A 13,815-nucleotide genomic window follows, 5' to 3' on the forward strand; every position below is an offset into this window, starting at 1 on the left:
ATGGCATCTGTTTGAGACCCTTGATCCTCTTGGTGAGATACTTTTGGGGTCTTTCTAATTGCTGCAGGTGTCGGGTAAGGTACATCCCAAAAGGGGCATTGTATTCTATGATGGGCCTGATGAGGGATGAATAAAGGGGCACGATTACCTCTCTTGATCTAGATGTGAAACCCTTTGTGATGAGATGGGCTATGTAGAAGGTCTTTCTAACCACTTTGGCAATGTGGTTTTCAAAGGAGAGATTGCTATCAACTTGGGTCCCCAGGTCCCTAATAACTTTCTCTGTACTTAATGGGTTTCCGCCTATGTGGTAATTTGTGGGCACATTGTTTTGCCAAAGGGTATGACTATACATTTTTTGGCATTTAGCTTTAAACCATGGCACTGGCACCAGTTATCTGTCTCTGTGAGACCTTTTTGTAGGATGTTTGTGTCAGCTGGAGAGTTGATTATGGTGCCCAGTTTGCAGTCGTCTGCGAACTTGGTGAGCCATAGTCCTCCCACATTTGCCTGTACCTCGGAAAAGTATATACCGAACAAGAGTGGTCCCAGGACAGAACCCTGTGGGACACCACTTGTGACTGGTTTCGAGTCTGACATGGCTCCAGCAACTTTCACTCTGTGGGTTCTGTCTTTGAGCCAGTTTGCAACCCATCTTGTGACATAGGGGTTTATATTTAAGCTGGATAGCTTATCTATGATGCCCGAGTGGGGTATTGTGTCAAATGCCTTTGCAAGGTCCAGATAGGCTGTGTGCACTACCTTCCCTTCATCTATGGCTTTGGTGACTGTTTCAAAGAAGTCAACCAAGTTCAAAAGGCAGGATCTGCCCTTGACAAAGCTGAACTGGGTAGGATCTAGTGTCTGTAGGTCCCCAATGTCTTTGTTTATGAGCTCCATGATGATCCTCTCCATAGCCTTGCAGACTAAGCTAGTCAGGCTTATGGGGTGATAGTTTCCAGGGTCCGTAGAGGCTCCACCTTTGTGGAGTGGGACCACTGTTGCTGTACGCCATTCTGTGGGCACATATCCTGTAGTGAGGCTGAGATTGTATAGCTGTTTTATTTGAGGGATTAGTTCCTCTTGTAGTTCATGTAGATGCAACCTGGGACACCATCTGGTCCCATGGAAGCAGTGTTTTTGCTTTGGAGAGGGCAGCCTTCACCTGAGCATCTGAGATGTTTGGGAGGCAGCCCTCTGCCGGGATAGATACTTGCTCTTTTGGGGGAGGGGTGGAGAAGTTTGCACTGAACCTGTCTGCCAGGATATTGGCGATGTCTGTGGGTTCAGTGTATTTTTGTCGTTTAGAATCAACTCAGAACAAGTCTGGGAGTTGCATCCCAGGTTTCTAACATAACTGAAAAAGCCTTATGATTGTCTTTGGTGTCCTGTGCAATTTTTCTCTCAAAGCTGGCCTTGGAGGATTTTATGAGGGATCGTAATTTTTGCTAGTACTGATCAGAGATGCCTTCCCTATTAGGGATTTTGCTCTATCATGTAGTAGCTTCCTCCTTCTGTTGTACAGTTTATTTATGGCAGGAGTCCACCAGACTGGGCCTGCCTTTGGATGATTGGGTCTTGGTTTTGTTTGGGATAGCATGATCCATGCATTCCTGGAGATGTCCGTAGAATGCATTTATATAGGATTCTGCAGTTTGGGCTGTAGTTTCCACTGGCCCTGGGGCCTTGAAGGATTCCACTTCGGTTTTGAGAAGTGAGAAGTTCGCTTTTGAGAAGTTTTTCACCGTGGTTTTCTGGGCTGGGGGTGGGGTCGGCATGTGGACATCCAGTGAAATTAATTTATGGTATGATCTTACCAATGAGGGATATACTTCTGGTGTGGAGCATAGAATCCCCATGTTGGTAATGATCAGGTCTAGTATGTTGTCCCCTCTTGTGGGAGTGGTGACTAGTTGTTCCATAGCATTTGAGTTTACAATTTCCAGGAATCTTTGGGCTAAGGCATTGATATTAACCTCTGCCATGTGCAGTTAAGAGATATTGAATATTATACAATGACCCCCCCATTAATATTCAAAAACATGCACGCTGATTGGCCAGTGTGCATGTTGTAAATCCGAGTTATAGTAATGGAAAAAGGTCCAGTCGCCCAGACTTTTTCCATTACTATAACTCTTTTTTTACAGCAACACTGTCTCGCTATGTTAAACAAGTTTAACATAGCAAGACAGCTTTAAAAAAAGCAACGGAGATTCTCCGTTTCTTTTTTTAAAGCTGTCTCACTATGTTAAACCCATTTAACATAGTGAAACAGTTTGTAAAAAGCAACGGAGATCTTGCTTTCTCCGTTGCTTTTTACAAATTGCCTCGCTATGTTAAATGGGTTTAACATAGTGAGACAGCTCCGTTGCTTTTTTTAAAGCTGTCTCACTATGTTAAACCCATTTAACATAGCGAGACAATTTGTAAAAAGCAACGGAGAAGCAATGGAGATCTTGCTTTCTCCATTGCTTAAAGCTGTCTCGCTATGTTAAACTTCTTTAACATAGCGAGGCAGTTTGTAAAAAGCAACGGAGATCTTGCTTTCTCCGTTGCTTTTGCCCACAGCTCTGATGTACTGCGTAGGCATACGCATGCGCAGTACATCAGAACTGCCGCAGAATAACAGACAGCTGCAGAAGGGCAGCAAGGAGGCATTATACAATGCCATTATTTAAGAAAAGTAATAATTATTTTTCTTAAATAATGTCATTGTATAATAGCAATAACCCACTTCTGGGTGTGGGTAATGCTGGATTTACCCATGGTTGGCTTTGTTTGGCCACTTGGGCTTCACCCTCATGACCAAACCACACCAACCGTGGGTAAATCCAGCATTACCCACACCCAGGCATGGGTTATTGCTATATTATTTAATACTATTCATTTGCATTGCTATAATTTTCATATTTTTCTAAATGTGTCAACAGACAATTGACACAGACATAACTGCTTAACCTCATATGAATGCTCACAGCTGTAGGAAGAATTTTCTGACAGAATGTGTTGCTTGAGTGCTTACTGAGATATCATAAGCTGTTTACACAATATTACAATAATAATATTTACAAATTTTATTGTGGCTTATAAAATTCAATTTAAGACCTAGAACTGTATGAATGCAACCAGTGTAAAGATTACTTTGTGCTGAATAGTTTGACATTTACAGTTTTCTAGTAGCAATCATGGTTCTAGAGACATTAACATTTGTTTGAACTGTGAGGCGGTAACTTCATTTTTTTGTAAGGGTCGGGTCACACCCATTGGAATTACAGAAAAAAACTTAAGAGATAGCTGGTTCATTTTCCAAGGCAAAATACAACCTTCAATGCCACAGAGGCTGCATACTGAGCCCTCTGCTGTCTGTGTAACAGTGAATCAGTACTTGTTACTTTTTTACCATTTTAACATTAGCGTCAGTGGAGCTGAATAGTGAGAAATTTTAAGTAATGTTTACTCTTTCCAAGAGATGGTTTGGTCTAGGGTCTGGGACTAATATATATATTACCAGATGAGACGGAATATGATCAGTATTGTGCTGACGGTTGTACTAGTAGTGATTGTACATGTGCCATCTTATGTATTTTTGACCACCCTTTCTTTGGAATAAATGGATCTGTCCTTTAAAAGCCATTCTATAAACTAATTGTAGTGCATGAAGTGCCGTGATTCTGCTCCAGAACTGGAAAGAAGATTAACCTGTTATGTACTTCTATAGCTTGAGACTTGAGTGTAACAGTACTTTCAAAAGTGTACAAAAATGTCACACACTCCTTAAAAAATGTTACAGTCAGGTATAAGGGAAAGGACATTCCTTCACTCTGAAGGGTCCCTAAATATCTTTCTTCTTATATCCATGTAAGTGACTTATTTAAATTAGGGCAGTATTTAAAAGCTGTCCCTGATTTTACCACACTTACTTTCTAAGAGACAGCACTCATTAAGTGCTTTACTGACTTTCAAATCTGGTAAAATATTTCAGCCTATTTTTTTTTTTTAACAGTACATAGAATAGATAAAACTCCATGCTCTACACAGAGTTACGATCAGGTTTCACTAATCATAACCCGTTATTAAGTATTCTACATATGGATGCCAAGATTCGCTCTCGAGGTGAGTTTCTTAGCATACTTGTCTTCAACAAACAATAATGTGGCTACAGTCACAGACCTGATCAAAACCCTCTGTATCTGATCTGATATTTTATAAAGTACCTTTCTTACTGAATACTGTTTAGGGGAGATTACCTTCTGAGAAGCTGTGTTACAGACATAAGTACAATGACCACTTCAATAGCTTGCCAGATCTTGGTCACTCAGTTTATTCTGAAAGTGCTACGCACTGACTTCCATAACTTTCCAAGAGGTTTGATACTTCTGATACTTCTCTTTATATGTATTTCACTATATAATGATCTAAATTAACTAACTTCAATTAATATGCCTAGGAAAGAAAGTTGTCAGTTTGATAATTTTATGTATTCAGGAAATTGATACCTCTTTCCATCCATCCAATATATATATATATAGATAGATGTATTCCATTCAGAAGTTCTACTGCACCCCCTCCACATCCCCTGCATATTATGTGTACCAACTCCAAGATCTTACTACAGTGGGGAAAAGGTTAAATTCTCCGATCCCCACTGTACTGTGATCTCCATTCAAAAGCTCCAACAGTTCTGAAAGTCAATCATATGTTCTCAACCATACAAGGTTCGACTTTCTGAAGAGTTGAACTTCTGTAGCAGTATTCTTGGACTTTCAATTTCAAAACTACGGATCCTGGATCCCCCTTAATACCCTATCCACAGATTTGCTTACAAATAATGTATGTAGGTGTAAAACATGTTTCTTGGAGCATTTACTGTTTCTAAGTATGTAAAATCCATCATGGATATCATTTATAGGTAGTTCCTTCTCATTAAAGGAAATTTCTCTGTCTAACAGCTTTTTGAAGTGTATTTGACCAAATGCCTAAAATGAACAATGCAGAAAAAAGAGGGAAATGAGTACCACAAAAGAGATACCAGATCCTTCTGTACAAAGGAACTTTAACAGCCACAATTTAAATTGTCTACTATACCAAACACACGAGGCTTGATGGCGAACACATAACAAGGTGGAAGGAACATTTGACATTTTAGTTAATTAACTGTTTCATGTAAAGAAGTAATTTCCACTATAAACCATCAGATGCATGTATTGCAAGTGCACAGTAGCCTCTGATCATGTCAATGTGACAGCTGCAAGCAGTTGTAGTTTGAAACCTGGTATATGTTGGTAGTGTTGTGTAGGCCTGTACTACACCTTATGATCCTTCTCAGTCTTTTTCTCTCCGTCTCTTCCCACATTATTTCTCATTTTGTCCCTGTGACTGTCTACTCTTAGTTTTCCTTTTTTCCAGTCTCCATAACCTTACGGATATTGGCACTCTGTACTATGCAGAAGAAACACTGTCATATAAACAGGTCGTCTTTGCTTAGCTACTGTGTTCCCATTTACCTGCCTTCATAGGAATAGCCAGTGTAAGCGCATTGCTCCTGCTGTGCATCATCAATGTTGTAGCTTGTCTGATAAAAATCAGGCTCTTGATGTTGAAAATTCGACATTCTGTAAAACAAGAAAAACAAATTTGCATATTGTTGTTGTTCCATATGCAAAATCCTGATGAAATCTTTATTGCAATCAAACAAAATATGAAGAATAGCATATGCAAAATTTATGTTGTATACAAGAGAGCATAATGTGCTTAGAATGACGTGTACAACTGTATTATATATTATAATTAGCGACACTGAAGAGGAAGAGGAGCAATTTTGAAATGCCCTGTATTTAGCTGAGGAACTGAAGCTAGAGGTCTTAATTCTCATAACAAAGGTAGTCTCTTTTACCAAAAAGAAAACATACTCACTTTTGCTGCAGAAAGATGCGTGCTTTAATCCCTGTAACTACGGCATTATTGGGGGTGCTGTACTCCTGAGTGTGATGTTAGACTAAAGCCTAATCTGCCTGAATTGATGGCAGCTCAGGTGGATAAAAAAAGATCCACTAGCCCATAGCAAAAGGAATAGGGGTTCATACACATATATATATATCATGTACATATAATTTACATATTTTGTATATATATATTCATGTATATATAATTTACATATTTTATAACACATATATATATTCAAGCATATATAATCTACATATTTTGTAACAGTTTTATATATATGTATATATATATATATATATATATATATATATATATATATTTTTTTTTTTTTTTTTTTTTTCAGAAGAAATCTCCCTCTTTTTTATTGTATTTTATTCCTCTTTTAATAGGATTCTCCCCTGAACCCCATATAAAACTGAAAATAATGTATAGCAATTCTTTTTTAATTTTTTTTCCTGGAAACATATAAATGCCCCCAGCATAAGTGAGTTAACCCAAAATGTATGTGTTTAACATATACACCATTTTATAGTGTGATAAATTAAAACATTTTCATAATACCAGTAATGTTTTTTATTCATTCAAGTTTAATTTTTCACTGATTATGTTTTCATATTCCCTAAGCTTAACCCTTAATATACTAACTCCCTTATCACCATAAGAAATTCCGTACATCTTCTTTATTTCACAAACTGCCTTACTTTATTCAGTCTTAAACCCACCTTTTAATAATGTTTCAGTTCTTATAACCTTTTCATTCATCCATCTTCTGTTTTGCTACAATAACTAAATCATCTGCATAGGACTGACATACTGTTACCTCAATTTCCTTTACCATCTTCCAACATACATAGGTTCACAGGTTCATGGGTAACTACTAGGTTAGCTGCTCTTGCGTGCTATTTTAAGCCTAGTTAATTTCCCTTTTTGTGCTCAAATTAACCTATCCCATTTGTTAGAGAGTGGCCTTACCCACCCATTGGTCAATAATTACATATTACCCCTAATGAAAATAAATGTCATCATACCAGAGATATTGTGGGGGTCCTAAATCCTAAAGGTACAAAATTATATTGTCTAGAACATCACATTAATTTTAACAAAAGTCATTCTTTGTTTCAATTCTTAACACAGGCTTCTTAGTTCTGAGTTGTTGTACACTTCTTTCTGTTACCTTATCTGATTGTTTCCCATTCTTACAGTATCACCATAAGATTTTTTCATAACCTGTTGCCAGCGTGTTCCCTTAAATCTAGTACTCTACCAGGTGAAGACACGCCAATGTTTTCTGCTTCTTTATTGCCAAAAATCTACTACGTGTCCCACTGAAGGTGTCAGTTCTTCTACATCTGCATCCATAATATGACCAGCTACTTCATTTTGATTGATTCTGCTCCATTTTCAGGTTCACTTTGCATAATGAAATTCAGTAATTCCTGTGTCGGTAATCCATCTCCTTCTAATTACTTTGCAATAATTTCCTCATTTCCAGAAGTTTCAGTCACCTCTTCATCTGCTTCTTCCAAAACACACACATACTCTGCTCCCGCTCTCATGGCATCTTCTATCTTATATTTCTCACCTCCAAGTCAGCAGCAGACCTCCACTACCACCACCTTGTGGTCATGATGCAAAGCAACAAGACAAATAGGAAAAGTTTCCCAGTGACCTGGCCAAATTTCCCTTAGTCAGTATGAATACCACCTAAGGTCTCCTCTGAAAAGAAATTACTGGGTAGGCAGGACAAACCCAGATAGCAATGTACAAATAAATAATGAAAAAAAAAACAGAGAAACTAGTGGTCTTAAGACTTTGTTGATAATATTTTTTTTATGTACAGATAAATAATCAAACAAATGGCTGCAACAATTGACAGGCCTTCTAAGATGGAGGTGCTTTGTGTAGCAGCGGCTACTCCGACTCCCAATGTGTGTTTTGTGTGGAATTTGTTGAGTTGTCATCCATCTGGGAGTCCGTTTGAATTGGTCAGATGTGTTATTGTGTACGGCCATAGTGTTTTTTCCTTGAACTTGGTATATTTGTTTGTTTTAGATCATTGGACTGACTGTAGCCTTTTGGGCCTTCAGAAGTGGTGGCTGTGCTGAATGTCGGTAGTGCAATACCCAGCTTTGGCAGCTGTTTTTTTTAATTTTGAGTTTGTTGAGCTGGAAGGACTCGTTTGGGACTTGGAACATTGCTGGTGTTAAGAATGGAGCTAGTGATGGTGTGGTTGGTGAGGATGGAGTGGATTGCTCTGGTCACTGTATCGCCTTTGTTACTGGTGGTCATTCAGGCCTTCAGGTGGTGGTTGTGCCAAATACAGGTAGTGGAATGCCTGACTTTATTTACTGATTTTGTTGTGAATCCTGACTAGGGTTCTGTTGAGTCAGAGGAGACCATTCTGGGACTTGGGACATTGCTGGTGTTGGAGATGGAGCTAGCAATGGTGTGGATTGTGGTGGTCACTGTAATCACCATTGTGATGGGTTGAGCTTAATTACTGCAGCTTTGGTGCATTTGGATGGCTTGGACTGTGTTGTTATTGTTGTTTATGTGTATTTGTTTCTATGTTTTGCACATGAGCTTAGAGAAACGTAATTTCGTTCAGCTGTGCACTGTTGCTATATGGTCTGTATGACAATAAAGTTAACTTTGACTTTGAGAAGAGTGGAAGGATGCTGTTCATAATAAAACAGATGGGGTTTTCAGAGCACTATGTTATGAGGTAGAATTAATCTTTGAAAGAGCTGACAAAGGAGTTCCTACGAGTGTAGCATGACTGAGCAGTGTGGAAGCTACAAGCAGCTAGACAAGGTAATGGAGGAGCGTGTTCGTTGAACTAGTTAGCCAATGAACTACATATTTTTATGGACTCAGTCATGCAGCTGTTTGTAATAAAAACTTTAGAGTAGAAGATGTTTTAGTTTGTGTTTGTCTTGGGCTACTTTCAGACAGGATTTACAAGTCACTTCCTATGTTTGGAGTCTGTAACAGTAGCAGTCTGTTTTTAGATCTCATGTTAATAACTTTTAAAAATACATGATGCCATTTATTTGGCATATACAGCAGTGCATACTGCATTTCAATCACTGAAGCAGCACAATCTTTAAAAATTATTAGCATGCGCTTTAGAACCTCAGTATAATATTAACATGGAAAATGTCTGGAGCTTTCAGTGGGAATTATGGTCTGTATGAACTTTGTGAAGGATGAAGACAAATATGAAATAAATTGTTGCAGCTGAAAGAGGTCAGGATTTTTCACTGTTTTGCCATAGGCGCACATTTCCTGGTGCCCTAGCTTGACATATTTTTAAATGATCAGTATTACACCCTTCAGCTAATAAACACAGAATTTCCATGAATATGTATAGCTGGCAAATAAATGTTTTAGGTTACTGGGCTAATAATAATAAGGAGAACTAGCAGGATAAAAGCTATCCAAAATTAACAGTCCAATGACAACAGCTGAACTCATGACTGAAAACCAGAGAACAAAGCTACTAAGTGTAGAAAAATGGTTTAATTAAATCTGTTGTTTAACACTTTCATCCATCAAAGCCTGCTTTATCAGTGCAAACAAAAAGAAACATTGCTCTGGTTTATACAGCATTTACAATCATATCAAGTTACTTCCTTCCTTTTGAATTCATCATATTCCATCACTTCCTGTTAAAAGCAAAAATACTAAACAATAAAACTTATATATATATATATATATATATATAGAGAGAGAGAGAGAGAGAGATGGATCTACTACTTTACAACGAAATTTCACTTAACCGAAAATGGAAAGTAGAACCCCGCTTCAGTGAAAGTGCACTTCAACGAAAGTGCACTTTCACTGAAGTCTAGGCACCCGATCGCCTCACAAGTAAAACAAAAACATGCTTTTCCAGGGGGCAAACCCCCCTGCACCCCCTACTTAAATATACCAACTCCAAGATTGCACTAGAGCAAGGAAAAGGGAACATTCCCATTCCGCGCTGTATTGTGATCTCTGTAGTCAGTTTTCAAAGTTTCAGTACTTTGAACAAGTGGCTTCATACAAGTGAAGTTCGAAGTACTGAAACTTCGACCAAACACAGTAGACCCATATATGTATGTATGTATATATATATATATATATATATATATATATATATATATATAGGTGGGAGTCTGAAATACTTTTATTCCAATTATTGTTGTAAATATGGCTTGTTCAACATAAAGGTAATCAGGCAAGGTTTTATCAATAAACCCCTAGAGTAGATAGTCAAGCGAAATGAAATCAACATTTCTATAACCTAAACTGATTTATTTTTTTGATACAGAGATGTATCTATCACTAGTATATAACATTTCTAGCATTTTAGCCACATAAATCATTGTGTCCATGATAACCAGTCCACCTCCTTTGTTTTTATAAGCCTAAGCTATTTGTTTGAACTTAGCTCATGTAGTATTTTCTTTTAATCTTGATCAAGGTTATAATACCTGTTAGATTCAGTCTTCTCAAAATTTCTAATGTCCCTCTTTACTAACGCTTCAAAATTTTGCAAAACTGTGTTTAAAGCAGGATCAAATAAACTTGTTTTCTTCAATTTGACTATGTTTTCAAAATTATCCTGCTTTTCAAACACAATGTCAAAATTAATCTTTCAAGAGTTTCAAATGAAAGTTTTAAAATTCTTCATGAACAAGCTTTAAAATGGTTTAAAGAGGGTTTGATAAAATGTGTGTTTTTAAGTCAGACAGAGGTGAAGTTATTTCTGGAATGCATGGAGTTAGTGCTTATGAACAATTTTATTTTGAGCTTCAGTTTCTCACGTAGACAAGTGGAGCTGCAATACAGGTATCATACAGCCCCATACATGTGAATATTGTATTGTGGATATGGGAACAAATAGTTATATTAAACTCATCCTTTTTTAAGCACTGCAGTCTTTTCACCTGATTTTCAGGTGACATATTTGTATTATGGGTGGAGACTAATAAAGTGATGTAATATGATGGATTCATTAGGAAGTGATAAAACTTGATTTGGCTGTGAATGCTATATAAACCAGAGCAATGTTTCATTCCGTTTCTTCTGATGAAATCTGCTTTGATGGATGAGAGTGCTAAACGACAGATTTATTTAACCAGTTTTCTAAAGTAAATGGCTTAGTTCTCTGGTTTTGAAACGAGTTCAGCTGTTAGCATTAGACTGTTCATTTCAGTAGGATTTATTTGAGCATTTTACAGGGCTTATAACTGTGTTTCATCAGTTCTGCTTCATGCTGTTGTAAATGTCTCCATTTGCTGTGAGACACATGCTGTTTCTCATATGCTGAAAAGTTGCTGTCAGTTGGAATTGTTCGTTTGCTGGTTTCACCGTGCAGTCATTTAAACAGGTTTGTCTTAACAGTTTTAATATTTGAATTCTGTCTGATTTAGGAAAGGCAGTTAACAATACTTCTCAAAGCCTCCAGAGTTTAATCTTTGCTAAAATTACAGCATAAATTTAAATTTTCTTTACAGACAGAAAAGGCAAATCCCTTCAACAGTGTAATCAGCAATGTTTACTTCTTAACTGGTTACAGTGTACTGCTGGATTGTGAATGAAGCAGCTTCACTGCTGTTCATTTTGATGTGGTTCATTTTTTTAATAAAAAAAAATAGCTGGCTTTAAGGTATAAATGCCTTATGATGTGTATGAATTGATGGTGTCCTACTACTGATCTGCATTAATGCTTCACCTTCACAGCCAGATGGTTAGAAGCAGAGATGCTTGTAAAGCTGTGTGCTGCATAAGTATTGGCAATGAACAAGTTCTACATCAGCTGCTGTGTTTGTAAGACTCCAGAGTACATCAGCATCTGCCTGAAATAGATTTAGTATTTCTTCTTAACTCCTTCCCTTGGCAGCTAACAATTTAGGACAAGTTGCCAGATGAATGCATGGTTGAGCCACATTTCAGTCTGTCTACTTCTAAATGGAAAAAATTAAAATATTCAGTACATACTTCCCTTAACTCACAGCAACTGAACTGAGAAAAGGTTAAGTGAATATGCAAGTAGCATTGCACAAAACTGTACAGTACAGTACAGATACAAGGCTTGTATAGTAGGCATATACCAAAATAAAAAGGTAGCCATTAGGGCATGTTTCATAATCATAAATTGTAGCCTTATTTGATTTTGCTTAAATGGTTTTAGTGTTAAAAAGTTGCTTTCCAGTTTGTCAATTTAATAAACTAGGATGTAAGCATAGGCATGCATACAACAGAAACAGACACTTTTCTTTTTTTTTCCCAAAGAAACAGACACTTTTCTGAATTCTAAGAAGTACTTCTGTAAACCCATATTCTAAATCTTGAATTGTGTTGCAGCTAAATGTGCCTTTGTGCTGCTATATACGGTACTAAGGTTTTGTGGGTTCATGTTATTTCATGAAAATTACAGTGTTATTGAAGCCATTTATACGAAGTGCGCCCCTCAAAAGTATCCTGCACCTCCACATGTCCCCTTTACTTAGATAAAAACACACCAACATTGTAGAAAGGGCACATTTCATTAAAATGGGTTTTGATGACATTGTTTATGAAATGACATACACCCGAATTTTCTTGTTGTGTTTATCTTAAAATGATATGCTCCTAGGCTTTGTTGTTGTATTTACATGTGTTTCTGAGTTGTATCCAATAACACTTTATAAAGCATGAGGGATTATATGCTATTCAGTAGGCAAATGTTATGCTATATGTTAAGATTTTTATCTGGATGCACCTACCCAAATGACACATAGCCCACAAACTCGGTGTGCCACTCAACCACAGCCCATTCGACATACCAACGTACCCAACACTCTAGTCATAAGTGACTTTATAGTCAGGCACACATTGATGTACCACCACCAGGCTAAACAAGGAGAAAGTTACTGTCAGCTGCCTGTCAGGTGCCAGGATCTGCCACATAATGCATACACTCAGGTGACTCCACAACAAGTAGAAATATGACTCTGTCATTGTCCATGTTGGCGTGAATGACCTGAGACGTACCTCCCTGGACTACATTAAAAGAGACATGGAGGAGCTCTCCGATCTTGTAGCCCAGGCAGGTATGACCCTAGCCCTGAGTAGCGTCCTGCCATCACCCAGAATGATACCACAGTACAAGGACAAAATGATCGACTTCAACAATTGGCTAAGCTTCCGGTGTCATTCTAAGGGGATCCAGTATCTGTCTGCCTGGGATGACATGATCGACAGACCACGATGCTTTGCCAGAGATGGCCTGCACCTGACACCCTTGGAATTCCAGATACTGGCTAAGGCTCTTGCCAACCCTATAGTGCCTTTTTTAGGCAAGGTTCAAATGACAAATTCACCACTGTAACAGGTACAAGCAAGTAAAATCTGAGGGTAATGCTACTCATTGCTAGAAGTCTAAACATCAAAATGCATTAATTTGAGGCACCCCTTAAAATGGAGAACATTGACATCAGTGCAGTGACAGAGACCTGGTTCAAGGCCTCTGAGAGCACGCCTACATTACCAGGCTATAATTCATACCACACCTTTTGGCCACCTAACCTGGACCGAAACACTAAAGGTGGAGTCGTGTACATATTCATTAAGGATATCCACATCTCCAGGGTAGTTACTCAGGATACTGCATCCAAGATTATCCAAGTGCAACTAACTCTGGGCAAGACCGCAATCCAAATTGTAACTTGCTACAGATCCCCCACCATGCCCCAGGATTCCCACTCCTCATTTCTTGATAGACTGAAAAATATTAGGGTACAACCCAACACCCTAGTAATGAGTGATTTAAACTACCCCACCATTAACTGGGAAAACTGCTCATGCACCAACTCTTTTGCTCAATGTTTTCTGGAATTCATA

General features: G+C 38.0%; 1 protein-coding gene across 2 annotated transcripts in view; it reads right to left on the bottom strand.

Moving 5' to 3' along the window:
* Positions 1 to 13,815, bottom strand: part of YIPF7 (Yip1 domain family member 7) — a 355,884-nt gene that overhangs the window by 320,098 nt on the left and 21,971 nt on the right. Inside the window, exon 2 of one of the 2 annotated variants that reach the window (XM_044061395.1) lies at positions 5,505 to 5,612. In XM_044061395.1, the coding sequence (XP_043917330.1) occupies positions 5,505 to 5,611 (107 nt within the window). In that variant the 5' untranslated portion in view covers position 5,612. Of the gene's footprint in view, positions 1 to 5,504; positions 5,613 to 13,815 lie in introns of those variants that run through there. The other variant, XM_044061396.1, reaches the window with a different exon arrangement.

Source organism: Protopterus annectens, chromosome 2.part0 (genome assembly GCF_019279795.1).
Source record: "Protopterus annectens isolate FY-2018-M chromosome 2.part0, PAN1.0, whole genome shotgun sequence".
In the NCBI taxonomy this organism is placed as follows: Eukaryota; Metazoa; Chordata; order Ceratodontiformes; family Protopteridae; genus Protopterus; species Protopterus annectens.